Here is a 21,339-nt window from a genome sequence, read left to right on the forward strand (position 1 = left end):
TCAAATGAGATTGATTCCCGAACATTCCAGGGAAGATAACCCTGAAACGCAAGGGCAGTACTTATGGAGCACCTAAGGAAGATCACCCTAGGCACATGCTGCTCCTGTACTCTAAGACACCTGGCCACCACACCACACACACACACACACACAGCTGGAACAGCCACACGGGACAAAAATCCAGAACAGGTATTTCAGGCCAGAGATGATGTCCGATCACCAGCACATCAGTTCAAGAACTTAGGTGGTGGGCTGCCAGCTTCCCCCTTCTCCCCCTTTAGGGGAGATGGTGTAGCGCTAACGAGTAGGAGCACTAGTTGGATGCAGTGTTGCTTATTTGTTTTCTTCCTGGGGCATTCCTTTTGCTCTTTTCGGGCATAGGTAGCAATTTCTCCAGATTGTGGTCCCTTCTGTTTCGCCTATCTTTCTGAGTGCCTTCCCCAGTCAATGGCAATTATGACATATTTTATATGTTAAGTGCTCATAGGACATTGCTCTCTGCACCTCTCTGAGGGGGCCAGGTTCTGGCTTGTGGTCCCCGGTAGGCAAAGGACTCCTGTGATTGATGACCCCAAACTAATATAGCACTGTATCAGTTCGGATAGCTTCAGGGAGCCTCTGGGGCTCACCCAAAAAATGGCATTTCATTACATTCAACCTTGGTTTTTTCTGAAGATAATACATTTGAGGGTAATAATACAAGAAGATGTAAAGATGTAATACTGAATATATAAATGCAGATACAAATTAAGAAATTTAGCTAATGACAGTTTTCTAGTTGATAATACTAAAGTGTGCAGACTACTTTATTCATATGTCAATAGCTTTATTGGTCAATACCGAGTTTAAAAGAAGAAGTGTTCAGTTTAGTTGCAATATTTTAGAGCAAAAAGTAACAGCAAGCATAATTCACAATTTAGGAAATACATGTACTGTATATGCAATTTGGTATGGTAGATATATATATATATATGTACAGTACAGTATATACATAATGTATATTGATTACATTATCAATTTGGTACTTCAATCAATTTTAAATTGGTAACAGATCATACAGTATTTTATAGCATACAGTGGTACCTCGGAATGCGAGTGTCCCTGTATGCGAGTTTTTCGGAAGACAAGCAGGATTTACTCCAAAAATATGTCTCGGAAGGCGAGGGTTACCTCGGGACGTGAGTTTGTTGATACGTGTACAGGCCGACTGGCGCGTGGTGGCATGGCGATCGCGCCTCAGTTTACCAGTGTCTCGTGTCCAGTGACTATCCCACCTGAATTCTTCACAAGGATTCACAGTTTTTTATCGGTTTTTTGGCCATTTGAGCATAAAAGTTGTCATTATATATCTTGCCATGGGTCTCAAGACAAGCCATTGGTAAGGTTCAACCTAAGAAAATAGCTGTGAGTAGAGGCAGTAGAGGATGTCCCTTCTTGATTAAGAAAATGTGTTAAGTATGGGAAGAACTGCAAAGTTTTGTTGAAAAAACTCACCCAGATAAAGCTGTAGCAGGCCGTTGCATTGACCTTTTAAATGATAATGTGATGTCTTACTACAGACAAGTGTTAAAATGTAGGGAAAAACAAGTGTCATTAGACAAATTCTTAGTAAAACAAGCAGGTCCTAGTGGTATGCAGGCAAAATGTGCCAGTGTGCATACAAGTGAAGTCCTCACTGCCTGATGTGATAATGGAAGGGGACTCCCCTTCCAAACAGTAACTCCTCTCTTCCTCCCACCTCCTCACCATCTTCCATACGCCTACAGCATTCAACAGCAAGGTAAGTAATAACTTGAACATAGTTTTGTAGGTTTATTTAGATGAATTAGGTATAAAAATTTAGTTTGATGTGGGGTTTTTGGGGTAGTCAGGAACGGATTAATTCATTTCCCTTTATTTCTTATGGGGAAATTAGCTTCGGAATGCGAGTTTTCGGAATACGAGGCGTCTCCAGGAACCAATTAAACTCTTAAACTGAGGTATGCCTGTATAGAACAATATGCCACAATTTAGGTACCTTTATTTGCATGGCATTTTTGTTTTCCATCGACTGTAAAATAGATATTTATTTCTTGTGTGGTGTTTGCTTTCCATTGGTGCATGTGTGATGTTTATGAGTTCTGTTGGCACTTGTGTAGCATCTTCGAGTTCCATTACACCTTTCTAAGAAACATTTAAATTTGGGATTGGTATGGCAACTTTGAGGTTTGAGATCTAGAGTACACCTGAAATTGTGTGTACTATATAGATTTTATATTTATTTATATATATTTACAAGAAGGTACATTGGGTTTGTGAGGATACATAGCATGGTGTTTACATTCTTGTAAAGCCACTAGTATGCGCTGCATTCCAAGCAGAAAATATTTAGCATGTTCAAATAAATAGTTTCTGCATGTCGCCTTAGGATGGAGCTTGTTAATGCTTTTCTTATCTGGAAAAGTTTAACTTGTTGTCTAAATGACAGTATGCCATGGAATATTCCTTCTACTGTACTTTACTCTCATTTTAAATGTTTATTCTTAGATTATTTGACAAGTAGATTTGTTTCCAAACAATATCCAGCATGCCTTGTGAATGTTAAGAGTGAGTTTGCTAGAAATTAGCAAATTATTTTAATTTTTTATTTACCGTCGAGGACCAGGCTGCGGGGACACTAAAGCCCCAAAATCATCTCAAGATCTCATCTCAAGATAACCGTATCATTTAAGATGTTTGGATTTAAGACATCATCAGCAAATAGAATTGGTTTAAGATGGTATTTAGCGAGTCATTGACATATAGGAGAAATAGGAGTGGACCAAGAGTGTTGTAGTATGCCACTATTAACTGGCAGTGTGGGAATAGTAGTGTCATTCACAGAAACATATGGTGTTTACCACTCAGATAAGACTGGATGTATACAAGTGAATGCCTCTTACGTCTTGGTGATGTAGTTTAATGATGACATCATTGTGGTTAACAGTCTCAACGGCTGTTTGAAGATCAACAAATAGTCCTAAAAGGTACTCATTTTTGTCAAGTGCTGAATATATCAGACCAAGCATGTTTATTTTAGAATAGTTGATGCTTTTCATGGGGTCTGAAGCCAAATTTACTGAATTTTAGTATATTAAGCTCAGCAAGGTGAAAGAAAAGCTACCTGTACATCAATTTCTCCAATATTTTAAGTAATCTGGATTGATTTATATTGGTCTATAATTACTATTGGCAAGATCTTTGCTTTTCATGGACTGGAGTTACTCTGGCGTATTTAAGAATGTCATGTGTTACATGTGTATACCCGTGCTAATGTTTTCCACACTAGCAAGTTCATTCTCCCAGTTATTGTTGCCGACAGCTTCAGTGAATTTGTCTATTGAGGGAACACCCAGATAGCTGGGGTTGAATTACCACTTTGCCCCAATTGATTTTTTCACTGATATATCATGTTAGTGTGATTTCTTTGTGTATCTCAAGCTAATCTTCATGGTTTCTAGTGGTGGTTTGGGAAGGTTTGATAGAAGAAATAGAGGGCAGTTACTAGTGGAGATGTTATGTTTGTTCAAATGTAGTCAAGGTTGAAGCAGATTATTCAAATAATTCTGGTAGGTTTCAAGAGCTTTGGAACAGGCATGCAGGAGTTCATATAGTTGAGGAAGGTAGCAGCATGTGCCCTTGTGGTTGGAAGAGGTCAGTATTAAAATCTTCTGTAAACATTTAGTGATTTTTTATATTTACAGTATTTCTATAATTACGTTTCTGAGTAGCGTTTCACTAAATTACCTTCGTGTTAGTAATTCTGTATATAGCCCCAACTGTTAAGTTAGTGGCTTACCCGTAGATGTTTTCAAAAGGTCTTCTTTCACAGACTGGTCTGGGGCCAGCCTTCCCTGGTTAATGCCTGTTTTTCTTAATAGCCCACATGGCTATGAATACAGCCCCCTCACAGCCAGGGTGATCTGAGAACTCCAACTGAAACTCTAGAGTACCCTCTTGAAATCTTCTACTGTTGTTCCAGTGACATTTCATATATTTGTTGGCAGATAGATGAAACTCCATGAACTTGTGACATACATTCTTTTACATAAACTTTTCATTTGATGTATTTGACAGCTGCTACTAGGGACCCGGTCGGCCGAGCCGACAGCACGCTGGACTTGTGATCCTGTGGTCCCAGGTTCAATCCCGGGAGCCGGCGTGAAACAATGGGCAGAGTTTCTTTCACCCTATGCTCCTGTTACCTAGCAGTAAAATAGGTACCTGGGTGTTAGTCAGCTGTCACGGGCTGCTTCCTGGGGGTGGAGGCCTGGTCGAGGACTGGGCCGCGGGGACACTAAAGCCCTGAAATCATCTCAAGATAACCTCAAGATTCTATATTTCTCACTCAAGTATGTTGTAATTTCACTATACAAGTTTGGAACCTAACTTTCAGTATCTTCCATATGTGTATTATTAGGTAATTTCACTTCTGTTCTAGGAAAACAATTTATGTACATTCAGGTGGTCCCAGCAGGTCAAGTGTATCAGTAATTCTGTTGGCGGTAAGGAATCTCTCTATAATTTATATCTCTGCTCTCTTGCCTGCCTTGAATGGAGGATGTGAGGATCGAGCAATATTCCATACGAGATAGATCCAGTGCTATGGAGACTACCATTATTGGTGTGGCATCTTTTGTTTTGAAAGTTCTCAGAATATCTTGAGTATCTTGAAGGCACCGAATTAGATAAGGAAATACCTAATGGACAAGAAACAGGGTCACGATAAGCAAGAAAATGTTGAAGAGAGAGAAGTGACAAGCATCACTTGGTCCATCAAAATCTCCAGTTCCTGACCAATTTGATTGACTTACCAAAGGAGGCAAGATCTTACATGACAATGTTTGCAAAACTAATGAAAATGAAGTGTAGTAGAGGAGAAAATGCAAGATTTAATTATGCAATTATCAAAAGAAGGCACCAAACCGGGAAGGCTATGTAGCAACTAAACTTGACAGATTAAGAAAAAATATCAGAAAAGGCAAGAATGAGAGTACAGAATAAGCGAAAAAAAAGGCAGCTACAGGAGTCAGATAAGGCAGACTTAAGCATGGCAATAGCATCAGCTTTAACACTATAGTTCTATTTACATATGATCTATGTAAATAGAACAGCAGCAGCATGTGAAATTGGAGAACAGATGTATGGCATTTAGAAACCAAAGCAGGTATTCATTCAGAATAATAAATGCAGTCTACATCTGGGCGTGACCTCCATGCAACATTAGTGTGGAGGTCCCACTTTGCGAGACACACAGAAAAGACTCGAGAAAGTCCGGGAGGTTTGCAACACAAGTGTCATTGAAGTGTTATTGTTTTAGAAGATGAAATGTTATCAGTGAATGGAGCTAAAACTAGAAATCCTTTGTGCTATCTAACCAAACAGCTGGAGGATGAGTAATAATCTTGGGAAATAACATACTGCCAAATTACTAGTTTTACCATTTATTAGTAAGTAATCAATACACACCCTAAACAATCATCATTAGTGAATAGTCTGCAAATACTGTATTGATTCATCGTAAAAATGTATTATGCTGTAGCAAGGACATGATTTTTTTTTAGTTCTAAAGACGTATAATATTTAGTATTGACCAATATATTTTTCTGAATAAAGATACCAGGGTACAGTGAAGTTCCAATAACCCAGCCTTCCAAAGACCGACTGTTGACAAGTATGGTATGGTTTCCAAGACCCCATCACTCCGGTGTACAGGGCTTCCTTAACCCACGTCTCCACTTTAGCAACGTTAAATAGGTTTAATTTGTAGCAATTGTGTCCCCCTAGCCTTTGTTGCTGTATGTATAGCTGTTGAATTTAGTATACAAAGTATATTTTAGAGATGAAATTATGGCAAGTAAATTTGGAATAGTAAATATATGGGTTAAGTGGTTTTAACACACACAAATAAATATGAAGTATAATGAATATATTTAAATATAAAAACTAGACTTTACTGGGTAAATAAATATATATTGGTAATGTTACAGATTGTTTGATCTACAATCCAGCCCTCAGTAATATGAATCCTATAATCTGGTAATATCCACAATACAGCAATGTCTTGACCATGGGGAGAGGGGGCTCAATTATTGAGACTGCTATATTGCATTGCATATAATTTAAAAATTACAGTATACAGTATTATACAACTATTACTGATTAAAACTACACCATGCTTACTGTGAGTACAATTATTATGCTATTTTCTAACTTAAAACTGCTTATTAGTGTACTATAATAATGAATTATTAAAATTTACAGACAATTACAAAACATGTTAGCACCATCAAAATACGAAGTTAAAATGTATTCTAGCATTCAGCTACCAAGGAGATTACAGCTACTTTTATATATACAACAGATATACTGCATAATACTCTTTGCTACTACAGTACTGTACTCTTAGCAAATTTTATTGCAAACACATTGATACCAAAATGAAAGACCTAGGACGAGAATTGAGGTAACAAAGTTGAAAAGAATATAGAAATTTTATTGCTCTCGATGAGCACTCACGGGGGTAACGCGCTGTCACTTTCTCTGTTTGCTGTGGGTGGTACGCCGGGCTTTTGGACTTTTTATATGCATGCTCCTGTGGGGAATTCTATTGCAAACACAATGATACCAAAATGAAAGACCTAGGACGAGAATTGAGGTAACCAAAATGAAAAGTGTGAGTACATTTTATTGCTCTTGCATGCTCCCGGGTAACATGCTCTCAATTTCTTTCTTTGTTGCGGATGGTACGCCAGGGTTTTGGACTATATATGCCTTTAGTCCTGTAGAGAATTCTATTGCAAAGAATTACCAAAATGAAAAATCTAGGACGAGAATTTAGATGACAAAGTTGAAAAGAGTATACACTTTTCAGTATTACCGCACACTCCCGTGGAATGTCAGGTGCACCTTGGGGTGGCGCACGGCGCTCTCTCGCCCAAAGCACCCAAGTGCTAGTAACACAATTTACTGTAATAATTTGGCTTGTTTTCAATATTTAATTATTAGCAACGATTTTTGTGCCTAGCGAACTTACCCAGTATGCTTGTCTGGCTACCTAGCAAACGGCGCACAGGTTCCCATCCGTAATATAGCTACATTAGACGCAGGGAAATTTTTTTATACATTTAAAAATTAAAAATGCACATCTTGTATGCTGGCAAACACGGTATGTATTTATCTACCTAATTTAAGACAAAATAATGAACACAATAGTTTTTCCTTAAAATTACCTTTTTAAATATTTCAGAAGTCTGTCAGCCTCCCTCCAACCAGATTCCAAAGCACCATGGACAGTAGAATAATAGCATTCATGGGTTGCTTCACCAGCAAAACAGACAACCTGAAAGAAAATGAAAAGTTCTTAGTTTTGATTAACAACCCACTTCATCAATTTATTGTAAATTGAAATTCTACAATGTAGTCCTGTTCGAATGAATTAATTTGCACTAACTCCATTCCATTTCTGTAGATATCCCATTCGAACCAAACTTTATATTCAGACAAGTCACAATAACGTGACTGAAGATATGATGACTAAACCACACAACAGAAGATGAGACGACGACGTTTCCATCTATCCTGGACCATTATCAATATTATACTGCATTTTGCTTTAATACATTACCTTCCATCTTTTAATCACATATTTTAAGTTAAATAAACTAGTTTGGATTTAATTCATCTTTACAGACATACTACATCCAAACTAAACTTTTTAAAAGTTATTTATGACTTACTGGAGTATTATTAGAATCCACAAGAGGTTCAGCCAAGTCAGAAGCCCGGGCTCCCATAGCATCTGTCTTCATGGAGCGGTAGCTGTATGATCCTCTGGTCCAGCAGTTTGAGCCCCATGAAGATCTTTAAAAACAAATAATACACATACTAGTGAATTTGTTTTGAACTCGACTGGCCTTTGACACTTGCCCATATTTCATATGTGAAAGTTGGGAGAAGCTAGCTCTAGCATCTATCGTCCTACTTCAGACACAGGTAGACAGGAAGGACATTCTACTTTATAGCTGTAGACTATAGGGAATACATATGCACAAGGAAAAAACAAACCAAAGGAAAAATAATATTTTGAATGAACTCTGGTAATTTATGGGTTAGGGTCTACTGTATTGGTTGAAAACATTTGGATTCCAGAAAGTACATTTAATTTAAAATCTCTTAAATGGAGGGAAAAAAAGTATAGTTTAAAAAAAATTAAAGAACTAGCAAATTAAATATCACAAGCAACTTACCGTCTGCACCAGACTGAATCTGGGATCTGGAACTTGTGTGACAAAAGTCTTCTTAACTGGGCAATACAAGCTTTTGCTACCTCTTCCTCAGAAACCTGTTCCATAAGTAAAGCTGCAGGGCCAGTAATCCAACCACAAAGCATATCTGGATGCTTAAACACCTCATAAAATCCTAAGAGTTCGTGTTCCCAATTCTGTTGAAAATAAATATAGAGTAAAGCACATTATTTTAATAACTATGTTCTAATGCTTAATACAGGAGTGTAATACTCCGTAACAACAATACCACACCACAAGAATAGTTTAAAGTTCACATACATTATCTGAATTTGCACAAAAGAAAGTTAATGTTTCATATATACAGTATACCTTCCATTTACACAATAGTTATTGACATCACACACAGAGATCACACTAACGTGATGTATCGAATGACGAGGATTCGAACCTGCGTCCGGGAGCATCCCAGACACTGCCTTAATCGACTGAGCTACGACAGGGTTAAAAGGGTTGAAACCGAAGTTCTACTGAACTTACTGGATTCCGTAGCCTCTATTCGTAGTCGTAGATCCCGATTAAGGCAGTGTCCGGGATGCTTCCGGATGCAGGTTCGAATCCTCGTCACGGCCCTTGTGGATTTGTTCATTTGATGCATCACGTTAGTGTGATCTCTGTGTGTGATGATGTAAGGATGAAGAGGGAGAACGGCCTATTGACATAACTCGGGTGCAGGGAAGGGGGGGTTGTGTAAAATCCTGGTTTGTACCTCGGAGAGGCTACGGGATCCAGCAACAACCCTTTTAACCCTGTCGTAGCTCAGTCGATTAAGGCAGTGTCTGGGATGCTCCCGGACGCAGGTTCGAATCCTCGTCACGGCCCTTGTGGATTTGTCAGTTATTGACATTCTCCACTTCTAAACAAGGCAAAAAATTGGGAAAATTTTCTGCATGGGCCCCTTCAGTAGTTCTGCCAATTTCAGCTTTAGGGCTAACAAGCCTTAGGGAATTGCACGAGGTCTTCGAGACCCACACGAGCCAACTGGGAGCAAGGACCAGAATATGCCTTTTTCTACAATACAAGGGAAGCTTGGAAGTCAGAGATAAACCCAAAATTCTGTAAAAATACATCAAAGTACATCAAAACAAGACAACTGCTTGAAAGGAATTTAGCAATCCTAATAAAAGCAAGACAAACAAGTGTCGCTGCTGGGTAAATGCCATAACCATAATGTGCCTAGTTGCTATCATGTGGCCGCTCAGGTCACCCGGAGTCCACACCAGCTAGCGCTTTCATTCATGAGCCGCACGAACAGACACCCCACCCATCTGATCCAGGCTCTCTGTAGGCTTGGGTGGGTCTCAGAGGCCTGGTGTGATTCCTGAAGGCTTGGCAACCCTAGTGCTAAAGCTCACAGAGCCACTGAGTGGTCCACTATAAAAGGGGTAGTTTCAATACATTCAGTACTTGATTTTTAATACTACTAATATACTGAAATCAATTTTAGTTGGATGAAGTGGTACACACGTGGGATTTGATACTGGAAACATATGAATGAGAAAACCTCTGAAATCTTGCCTACTATATAATGATTTGGAGAAAGGATTGTATGAAGAAACTGTTTAACCAAGCAGCACATTACCTCCTTGGTTATGGTAGAACATTCTTCGTCAAGATTGCGCAAGAAACTAAATCCATTGCAGTTGTCATCCCACCATCGATGTGGAAATTGTAGGAAAATCTTGTTAACAACACCAATGGCCAAGCCCTAAAATAGTAAATAAAACATTACAGGATTCATTTTGATTTTGTAGTACTGTATACAAAACTTTCTTATTTAAGTATTGACTGTTGTATTTAAGTGTGTAAAGCAATGGGATATCAATTTTCAGAAAAATTTACATTGACAAAATTAAGTTCAAAATGGATTCTGTTAACTAAACATTAAATTATGCCTCACAGCATTTATCTATTGAAGAATGAATTGCTTATAACTGTGCAGACGATTAGTCGCAATAATGTGATGACCACACCATGTTTGGTTACACGACTTGATAATTATCCAGGACAGAATGAAACTTCGTCGTTTCTTAATTTTCTAATGTTTAATTACCTAAGTGTAGTTACAGGATGAGAGCTACACTCGTGGTGTCCCGTCTTCTCAGTACTCTGCCATATAACACTTTGAAACTACTGACGGTTTTGGCCTCCACCACCTTCTCACTTAGCTTGTTCCAACCGTCTACCACTCTGTTAATTATTATGGACTTACTGTACTTCTATCTGCAGTGTTTTGTACTAATATACTGTTGGTTACCAGTTCTTTCCTAATTGCTTGTCTAATTTCTGCTTTTTGTCGGTCATTTCTGGCTTTGACTTCCAAGCACTTCCTTGATCGTCTCTTTTTCTTTTTACAACTTGCACATACGTCTCATTTATTTCCTCTTTGTACTTTTCTAGTTCTTTATTAACCTTCTCTATGCGAGTTGTCCATGAAGTTTATCTTTGTATATCCTTGCCTAACTCCATGTTAGCCCTCAGGGTTCCTTGAGTTGTTCATCACACGAGTATTTGCTTGTTAATTTCTTCAAATTCATCACTCTTCACTTTCATGCCTCATTATCTTTCACTAGTTCCTTGATGTGTTCCTCCTGTATTCTTACATTATCAGTCATGCTGGTCATTTCCTTACCTTGCTGGAAAATACTTCTTTTTAAATTTCAAAACTCAATCTTGAGACCTTCAGTTTCTTGCTCTAATTTAACACTTTCGCGCTCTCCGCAAAGGTCACTCAGCCAACCGAATGTGCGCGCTGCGTTTTTATCGCTTAAGCGTAAAAACAAAAATGTGTATACTCTTTTTACTCTTCTGACCTTAGTTCTCATGCTACGTATTTCATTTTGGTACCAACGTGTTCGCAATAAAATTCTCTAGAAGAACATCAGTAAAAAAAGTCACGAAACGTATAGGGATACCAGCACCAAATAAATAACTACGAAGATGACTCGCCGTGAGCGCCCATCAGCAACAAAATGTTTTTACTCTTGGGATTGTAATCACCTCCACACTTATTCTACAGCGTTAATTTTGGTATCAATGGACTCGCAATGAAATTCCCAACACGGTGATATGAATATAAGCGTAGAATAATGATGCGGCCCGCCCGCACGAGTGTGGGAAGTGGTGAAATTGTTACCCGGTATCGGTGACGGGACGACGCACGGCGCTTTGAAAGTTTATACTTATTTCACTCTCATGACATTAATTTTCTATGTACGTCATTCATTTTTGTGTCAATGTGTTCGCAATAGAATGATCTATGTGCCCATAGGTAAAAAATATCAACAAAGCGTAAGTTAGAATAGCGCCAAATATAAAACAACGCTGGAACATATCAGTGAGCGTCAAACACACACGAAATGTTTTTACTTTTGTTATGTTTGTCAAGTTTATACTTGTTGCACACAGTTATTTTTGGTTGTATATTGATCGGAATAAAATTCCCTAAACAGACATATGCATATAATACATGATATGGGGGAAGCATTACCAGTATAAACGGCTAAAGTCACCCACCTGCAACCCGTTTGGGACAAAATACCATTTGATCGAAGTTATCCACACCTTTCATGAACTTATTGTACCATGCAGCCTAGTGGTGAGAAAGAGAGCCTCATAGCGCGCAGTTTGAAACAAACCCAAAGTAAATCGGATAAAAATTGAATTTTATACAAATATTTTAAAAGAGGACTCAACTTTATGTCCACTATGCGTTAGCGTTAGACGAAACGGGACGCGCCGGCGCGTCCAGATAGCGCGAAAGTGTTAATTACCTTTTCTTCATAATTCTTAGCAGGTCTTCAGTAATCACTAAATTGCCAAGAAAATCACCTTTCATTATATCTTGTGCTGAGAATCCTTCAAAACATTCACCTGTTGATGTGTTGTCCTTCTGTGTGGTGGCGGCCATCTTTGTTGTCGACATTCTTCTGTTTTGGAATATCAACTCTTCCGACCCAAATTTTTCCTTCACTTACATTTATTTCTTGTCTCTTAGTTACTTTTCAAATTCCCTACACTTTCATATATGCTGGGACATCACTTCCGGTCCAACCTCCCTCTTCCCAACACTTGGGCAATTGGATTTTTCCTGGAGCCGGCCGCAGTGTGACTCAGGCCTCCTGGTGTGGTTTGGTCATCATACATGTGGTGTTTGTGTGTTACTGAGGAAGTCTTGGTTGTAGGGTTGATGTAAAGTCATGACTTGGTTACTGACTTTAATACTTAATATGATTACATGACTAGTAGCTACCAAGCTTGGCGGGCGTCCTGTACGCTCTCTTGTTTACCTTCCTCTCCCTGGCGTCTGCTCCGCCACACATAGAAAACGGATGGTACCATTTTCTGTGAACATGACATCACATACACTGTACTGTTATATTATAATCAACTTATTATCCAATTTGGCCATTTCTTTATTGCTAAGTATGGCTTGGAGGAGGTATTTTGAGTGTAGATGAATGAACCTTCTGGAAGTCATTCCTTGCGGGATTGAGAATTCTCCAGTGTCTCTTCTTCAATTCCCGACCTAGTGAGGGTGGTTTGAAAGACCCCTACTACATCAAATTTGAGAAGGTCATACTGGCCTCTCAGAAATTTTACTATATCCATGGGAAAGCATGACATTATTTATGGGTTGAACTGCATTGTTTAGTATAATGTTTATACCAATTCAATTTACAATTTTTTTTTAGGGTAGCTTGAAGCTTAGGGTAGCTTGAAGCATGGCAAACACCAGTGACGGAACAGGTGTAAATATGAGGTCACAAAGAAATATACCGTATCACTCACAGTAATATTCCTATCTTCCCAAATATTCTACCACAATATGAAGTGTACATCTACAAATAATTTTCCATAAATAATTTAAACACTCATAATTCATACAAAACATATAAATTACACATATTTCTTATAAATTTGATTTATTAAATTGTATTTATAACTTACCTCAACAGCATTCAAGTTTGCTACAGGCAAGGAAGGACTGAACATCTCCTTTGCAACCGCTTTCAGAACGCCAAGGGAAGCGGTGAAAATTGTATGGTCAGCATAAATAGCCTGTCCAGATGCAAGAGTGACCTTACAACCCGAGGACGAGCTAGAAGTCGTGGTTCTCCAGTTTATAGACTTCACAGGAGTATTAAGGAACAAACGAGATGATGGCAAATTTTCCTAAGAATGAAAGAAAACCAATTACGTTGATGATACAGATTAAAATAGTTAACAGATCTTAAGATTTTTGCATGTTCTTATAATGCATAGATATATTAAAATAAAGAACTTTCTTTGTAATGCATTTTCATGTCTCATTCAGCAATAAACAATAATGATCCAGTTAACTCAATGAAGGAGCAATAAATATAGTACAGGCTGATATCCACCTTGTCTCAACTCCATTAAGGACTGGATAAATAACACAGGAGACTGTGACAAAGTCATCACATTTACTAGTACCTTTAAATGATGGATCAGATTTTGGTATCCATTTTTCTTCCAGTTGACAACAGGATTTCCAGGGCATTCCTTGTAATGTTCACCACCTTCTGCCGGGACATCAAACCAACTGTCTGAACCATCAATACAATTCTGAAAACGACCCTGCCAATTCAGAAGCTCGTCTCCAAGGGCACCCCATTTATTTTCTGCTTTGAATCTGTGGAAAACTTGAAACTGTATACATATCCCACAACTGATGCTAATATGAGTAACCCCATTTAATGTACACAATAACAACTATACAGTATAAGCAGACGATGAGTCACAATAATGTGGCTGAAGACTAGACAGACCAACAAATCTAATAATGAAGATTTGATGATGTTTTTGGTCTGTCCTGGACCATTATTAAGTCATATAATTACATGACTTAATAAGGGTCCAGGTTGGACCAAAACATCATAAATTTTTCATTTTCAGATTTGTGGGTTGGGTGTCATAACTATATAATACTGCACAGTATTGCTGTACAGTACAAACCATCTTATCAGCCATGAGTGGTCATATGGGTGTCCAGAAAACTGACATTCTTATAATTAAAGGCACCTGCTGGAGTTTCAGCCATCCTTCCACACCAACACTGCTAAACAAGAAAATGTTCCTAGTTTATATTACCCAACCACTTGGGCTGGACGGTAGAGCGATGGTCTCGCATTCACATAATAATGTAACCATGAAATGATGACAGGATTTTATTCAAGAGTCAAAGTAAACTCCATTACATCCACAGAGCTATTATATTCTTATTTGCATCATACATGTAAAACCCTGACAATAATGGTTTAAATCATCATTTGATGATAACTACATTACCCCGTGAATCAATATATAGTGTGTTCACAAGCATACACTAACTACTACTCATGTACAAGCATTTGCAACCAAAACCCAAACCCTATCTGAAGGAGGGACAGCCAAAAAGAATTTGACCCTTAGAGGAGGAACCCAAACATCTCATCTCATAGATGATGAGTCTGGTGAACAGGGACCCCTTGACTATGCCAGAACGAACAACCCTGAATTGAAGCAATGCTAGGGAGCACGAGATTGTTCACAAAAGAAATTTTATAGTACCATGATTATTATAAGCCACACTGATAATACTGTACAAATTTTGAGTAAGTTGTACATTTTGACATTATCAATAAATAGTTAAACCCTAGTGTCCAATTCCTGTAATTTTTCATCAATTCTCAATGTATACAAACTAAAAATAATCTGATTCTCTTAAATCATTTTCATATTTCACTTACTTCTCTTTATAGTACTGTCCTAATGAGTCGTGAAATGTGGAGTAATCCTTCTCCAATTTTTCAGAGATGTTAGCTATAGTCATGAAGAATGCCTCTTGCACTTCATCCGGCACTATTTCACCAGACTGTCGTATAAAAACTGTATTTCCAGTTCCTGAAAAAATATTTTATTAATAAAGTCTATCTTTTTATAAGATAAAAGAATTTTAGATAGTACAGTGAACTTCACCTAACAAATACTTATACTATGAACATTTGGTCTAACATATACTGTACCTTTAATTTATCCAATTAAATAACCTAATAAATATTTACTGTAATCAAATACTAAAAAAACCAAGTGCTGAATGTAATGCAATGCCTTTTAATGGTGGGCCCTCATATCTTTCAAAACTGAACTGTGATACCACTGTACCTTAGCCCAACACACCCAGCCTCCAAGACCTTCCTTGCCTACTGACAGAATCAGAATCTGGCTCACCCTATGAAGTGAGGGGAGCAGAGAACTAGAGATCAACTACAAACCTGGGTAAAATAGTGATGCAAATGTGTAAAATCCAGACCTTTCCCTGTTTCCTCTACTAGGACCGGAGTTTGGACTGTTCAGTCAGCATCTACTCCTGCTTCCTCCTCACCTCTGCCTTTGATAAGAACTAATAAAAGGTCTCGGCTAGAGGCATCTCCAGTTTCCAAGGCATTTGTGCAGCATTCTCATGGTTTGAATGAGAATTTTTTGGCAGATGTGATGGTGGTGTTGGAGCAAAGTCTCTCCTCTGCATCCATCGTGTGTTTGTGGGACCATTCGGTGGCCACTCTCTCAGCATGGTTAAGGTCTAAATAGTCAGCACAAATACTCCCTCCCCATCCTTTCCTTGGCTTTGGATGTAGTTTTGAGCTCTGTCTTTGGCCCCTTTTCATCTTGGGAATGGAGGTACAGGAGACTGGTCAATGGGTACCACTGTATTTAACTGAAGTTGGGAATAGGTGCCAAAATCTGAGGGGCTGTCCCTTCAGATTGGTACCCTTTATAATCCCTCATCCCAATTTCAGCTACTGCCTTTGTTACCCCTAAGGTCCCTTTTATGGGACCCAGTTTGGAGTTTGGTTTCATCTACCATACACAAATTTCAGCAGTGCCACCTTCTAGTCCTTCAGACCCAGCATGACTTACTCATGAACCAGGACATTGGAAGTGAATCTGAATTCATTTGACCTTCACTCCACATAAAGGTCCTGGGCCTGTATTGGTAGGAGCCCACAAATCACACACAATGCATTAGAGGGGATTCTGTTTAGGTCCCCTCCAGTTCAGTTCCCATGGTCTTTTGTCCTACCATCTCTTCATTTTGTGTTTTGTTTTGCTTTATTAGATATTTAAAGGTTACAAGATGTACATTGGTTAGTACTATGAGTGCTTAAAAGTTATGGATCTCTTGGAGCTCCTGTGCTTCCGGACAGGAACCGAGGACACAGCAGGTGTTTCCCCTCTCGATCACCACACTGAGGTGCTGAAATAAGAAACTGGCAGCCCTTGGGTCTCTCTCTGGTGATGTCCATGAGCCAGGAACCCAATTCTTTGAGAAACCCCAAGGCCCTCCTACCCCAGGGGCCGAGCGTCTCAGACACTATGGGAACAAAGGTGTATTGACCTTCCAGTCGCCTGTACTTGATTTATTTTGCAGTTTCCCTGTAGTTAATCCCCCACCTGCATGATCAGCACCAATGTATATATAGGTGTCAGGGAGGGTGGATACACATGTGTAGTCACACACCAGCTATTTGCTCCCTCTTCCATGGGTATACTGTGTGTAGTCAACACAATATACTCCTGATATCATCAAGATGACATCATCATGGCATTAAGAGGAGAAAGGCTTCATTGATGATGTCATTAGCCTCACTGTGTTTTGCATGGCAACCCTTGGAGCTCCTGCAGTGCAGCCCATGCGGTCCATATTGGTCTACTACCACCCTGTTGCAAATACACTTGTATCCAGTGTGAACTGGAGCACCAAGGTGGACGGCCAATGCTACAAGGATGGATTCTGGATCTAGACGCATGCTTGTTGCCAACATAGGTACTGTACTGCTAAAAAAAAGCATGGGGGGCATGAACGGCTCTAAGGCAGGCTTTCTCCTTTCCTTATCTGGTTGATACCTGGTTGATGGGGGTTCTGGGAGTTCTTCTACTCCCCAAGCCCGGCCCGAGGCCAGGCTTGACTTGTGAGAGTTTGGTCCACCAGGCTGTTGCTTGGAGCGGCCCGCAGGCCCACATACCCACCACAGCCCGGTTGGTCCGGCACTCTTTGGAGGAATAAATATAGTTTCCTCTTGAAAATGTCCACGGTTGTTCCGGCAATATTTCTTATGCTTGCTGGGAGGACGTTGAACAACCGCGGACCTCTGATGTTTATACAATGTTCTCTGATTGTGCCTATGGCACCTCTGCTCTTCACTGGTTCTATTCTACATTTTCTTCCATATCGTTCGCTCCAGTACGTTGTTATTTTACTGTGTAGATTTGGTACTTGGCCCTCCAGTATCTTCCAGGTGTATATTATTTGATATCTCTCTCGTCTTCTTTCTAGTGAGTACATTTGGAGGGCTTTGAGACGATCCCAATAATTTAGGTGCTTTATTGCGTCTATGCGTGCCGTATATGTTCTCTGTACAGTATTCCCTCTATTTCAGCAATCTCTCCTGCTCTGAAGGGGGAAGTGAGTACTGAGCAGTACTCAAGACGGGACAACACAAGTGACTTGAAGAGTACAACCATTGTGATGGGATCCCTGGATTTGAAAGTTCTCGTAATCCATCCTATCATTTTTCTGGCTGTCGCAATATTTGCTTGGTTATGCTCCTTAAACGTTAGGTCGTCAGACATTATTATCCCCAAATCCTTTACATGCTGTTTTCCTACTATGGGTACATTTGATTGTGTTTTGTACTCTGTATTATGTTTAAGGTCCTCATTTTTACCGTACCTGAGTACCTGGAATTTATCACTGTTAAACATCATGTTATTTTCTGATGCCCAGTCGAAAACTTTATTAATATCAGCTTGAAGTTTTTCAATGTCCTCAGCCGAGGTAATTTTCATACTGATTTTTGTGTCATCTGCAAAGGATGATACGAAGCTGTGACTTGTATTTTTGTCTATATCTGATAGACAAAAATACAAGTCACAGCTTCGTATGCTGAAGCTTATCAGCATACGATAAGCACATACAAATGTACTTATCTGATGTTGCTGCTATTATATACAGCAATTTTACAAAATAATTACACACACTAACAGTGTAAATAAATGAACATTGGTAGAGGTACACCATGGATATAACATTTATCAAAATTCAGGCAAAACAGAGATTTTGTTTCAAATGTTCAACTATGCTGGGAAATTTTTAATCTACTGTACATTAATGCTACTTTCAAAAACAATAAATATGCACCTGTTTGCATTAAGGAAATGTCCTCATCAACCAGACCATTCTCTGATGCCCACTGGAATACAGCATTGCCCTCCTCACCATGGATCCACTGAGCTCCCATTTCCAAGTGGTGTTCTCCTGCAGACAAAAATTCAACTTAATTTTATTTTTATAATGATCTTAGATTCACAAATTTCAGAGAATGATTCAACAGGCAAGAAACAAAATGTTAATACTGAATTATAGAGCTTCTTAGTTACACACATAAATCACAATAGCGTGATATATCAAATGAATAAATCCACAAGGGCCGATTAAGGCGCATCTGGGATCATCCTGGACGTAAGTTCGAACCCTCATCACGGCCCTTGTGGATTTATTCAGCTTCTTAGTTATCTAGTAACACAAAATTTAACTAACGATTATTTTATAATCTATATACTGTACAGTACTGTACGTCACATGCATTCATCAAAACTGGTAAGAGCATGAAAGTACTCCATATCATGCTTCAATAAACTTGCCAAGACAAATATTTCTACAATAGCATTTACCAGTTTTCCATAGTTATTAATTTCAGATAAAGAGTAGATAAATAAATACAATCAAAGATGTTGATCTTTTACTAGCTACTTACCATGTTCCAAAGTAAAGACTCTACCTCCAATTCTATCTTGTGCTTCAAGAACAACAAAATTTTCAATTCCAAACTTTGTTAGTTTTTGTGCTGCACTAAGTCCAGCTACACCAGCTCCTACTATACACACACGCACTCTACTAGGAATAGTAGCCATTTTATAATAAAGCTTACGTTCTGAAAAGAAAAAGATAAATATGAGCCCCATCAAACTTGTATTTTTTATGGAGGGAAATGGGGGGGGGGGGGCATGACTGATGGTATGAGAAACCAATTTACCCATTTCTAAAACATGGAAATTCAAAATTTGCTCTTATGACTATCCAACATTACCACTACCTTTGGCGGGACCAAAGAGCCAGAGCTCAACCCCCGCAAACACAACTAGGTGAGTACTACTACTAAGTGTTAGAAATAAAACTTTGAATCTACAGTATTTGTGCAAATTTTTAGCAGTGCAACTGGAACACGCAATTCTCCCTATAATTCACTGGAATGATGAAAAGTAGGGCATTTAGTGCACCATATTTCGTCCTGAGCAGTCCCTTGGTTACTCTAATGGCCAGGGCCTCGGTTCCCACAGGACAGAGATTGTTGGGCACATTTCCTTTCAACTTTTCACCAAGTAGTAAATAGGTACCTGGGAGTTACACAATTGAATTTACCTGAACTGCTGTGGTTTACATCTTGGGGAAGGTCAGACACTGGCAAAGGAGGATCTCGTTAAGCCTAAATACAGGCTCCCTGCCCCAACAATGGGAAACTTCCCAGGCTTTTATGTCACGGGCTAGGAGGCAGTTTACTGGCTCATGCGGTTGGTATACGTATCATGTTTTGAGAACAGAAATCTCAATAACTCGAACAAAAATAAGGATGGCTGCCCAGACTCAATGCAAGCCAATGAAGAAGAGAGTAAATGTTATAACTGACACAACACAGTTTCAGTGAGGGGAAAATCATGCATAACGAACTTGATTGAATTCTATGACAGGGTCACCAAAATATGACAAGGACAAGGTCACCAAATATGACAAGGATTTGTTCATTTGATGTATCACGCTATTATGACTTCTGTGTGTACTATAATTTGTTCATATGACAAGGATAGGTAGACTGCATAATTCTTAATTGTCAAAAAGCTTTTGATACAGTTTTTCACAAAAGACTATTGCACAAGATAGAGAAAAAAGTGAGGATAACAAGCAAGGCACTGCACTGGGTATGGGAGTATTTGATGGACTATAAACAAAAGGGGTCACAATCAGAGAGGATATGTCAGGCTGAAGGAGGTTTTTTGTACAGTATTATTATTTTTTATCACAGATGTGGTCACACATTTACAATGCTAAACAGCATGTATATGTTTTCTTCTGTCCTCCATGGACAGGGTTAGAGATTTGTTAAACATATAGTTCAATGATTTATTGAACAATTAACCACAGAAGGTGATTGTAGTGCAATTAAAATGCTAATCTAACCTACATACATAAATACACAGATTTACATCTGTCCGACATAAACAGAGTTCGAGGTGTCTTTTACAGTGTCATTAATGTGTGTTTACAAAGGTGAAATGCAATTCTGACCAGTTTATACATATCCTGTATACACAAACATACATATTTATATATATACACAGATACATACACATATGTTTCTCCTACATTGACCAGGTAGGTGGAGAGGAGTGGAAAGTGGTGTTCCACAGGGATATGTCCGAGGATCATTACTCTTTCTAACTTATGTAAATAACCTTGCAGATGGTGGGAGCTCATATGTGTCAATTTTTACAGATCATGCAAAGGTAATGGGGAGAGTAAGAACTGAAAAGAACTGTAAGGTGCTGCAAGAAGGCTTTAAACTTAAGGAATGGTAGGTAAATTTTTCTCAACAAATAATTGAAAAAGACCTGGTGGAGTAGACATAATCCTAACACAAACACCAGAATCTCATGTGAACAGGATAATATCAGCAACATATGCAAAGTTAGCAAATATAAGAATATAATTTAATAATATACCTGCTTTGCACAAGATTAGAATCTGTTAACACATGTAAACGATTCCAAAAATGTGCAACCATGTTGGAACAGACAAGCGCCCAAACTGAGAGTTTGTTGCCCGGTCAATGAATCTGTGCAGGTCTGGGGCTCAGCGAGTGATGAAATAAGCAACTTTTATAAACCTTACATATAG

At 38.8% G+C, this 21,339-nt stretch overlaps 1 protein-coding gene across 4 annotated transcripts in view; it reads right to left on the reverse strand.

Moving 5' to 3' along the window:
* Positions 1-21,339, reverse strand: part of LOC123760225 (spermine oxidase) — a 40,207-nt gene that overhangs the window by 17,471 nt on the left and 1,397 nt on the right. For 2 of the 4 annotated variants that reach the window (XM_045745735.2, XM_045745739.2), the window contains exons 2-10: positions 19,145-19,321; positions 18,529-18,645; positions 15,077-15,230; positions 13,782-13,980; positions 13,275-13,499; positions 9,907-10,032; positions 8,268-8,461; positions 7,758-7,881; positions 7,251-7,360 (exon numbers count right to left, since the gene is read on the reverse strand). In XM_045745735.2, the coding sequence (XP_045601691.2) occupies positions 7,251-7,360; positions 7,758-7,881; positions 8,268-8,461; positions 9,907-10,032; positions 13,275-13,499; positions 13,782-13,980; positions 15,077-15,230; positions 18,529-18,645; positions 19,145-19,301 (1,406 nt within the window). In that variant the 5' untranslated portion in view covers positions 19,302-19,321. The remainder of the gene's footprint in view (positions 1-7,250; positions 7,361-7,757; positions 7,882-8,267; positions 8,462-9,906; positions 10,033-13,274; positions 13,500-13,781; positions 13,981-15,076; positions 15,231-18,528; positions 18,646-19,144; positions 19,322-21,339) is intronic. The other 2 variants (XM_045745750.2, XM_069328880.1) reach the window with 1 other exon arrangement.

The sequence above is a fragment of the Procambarus clarkii genome, chromosome 22, assembly GCF_040958095.1.
Source record: "Procambarus clarkii isolate CNS0578487 chromosome 22, FALCON_Pclarkii_2.0, whole genome shotgun sequence".
NCBI classification, from domain to species: domain Eukaryota; kingdom Metazoa; phylum Arthropoda; class Malacostraca; order Decapoda; family Cambaridae; genus Procambarus; species Procambarus clarkii.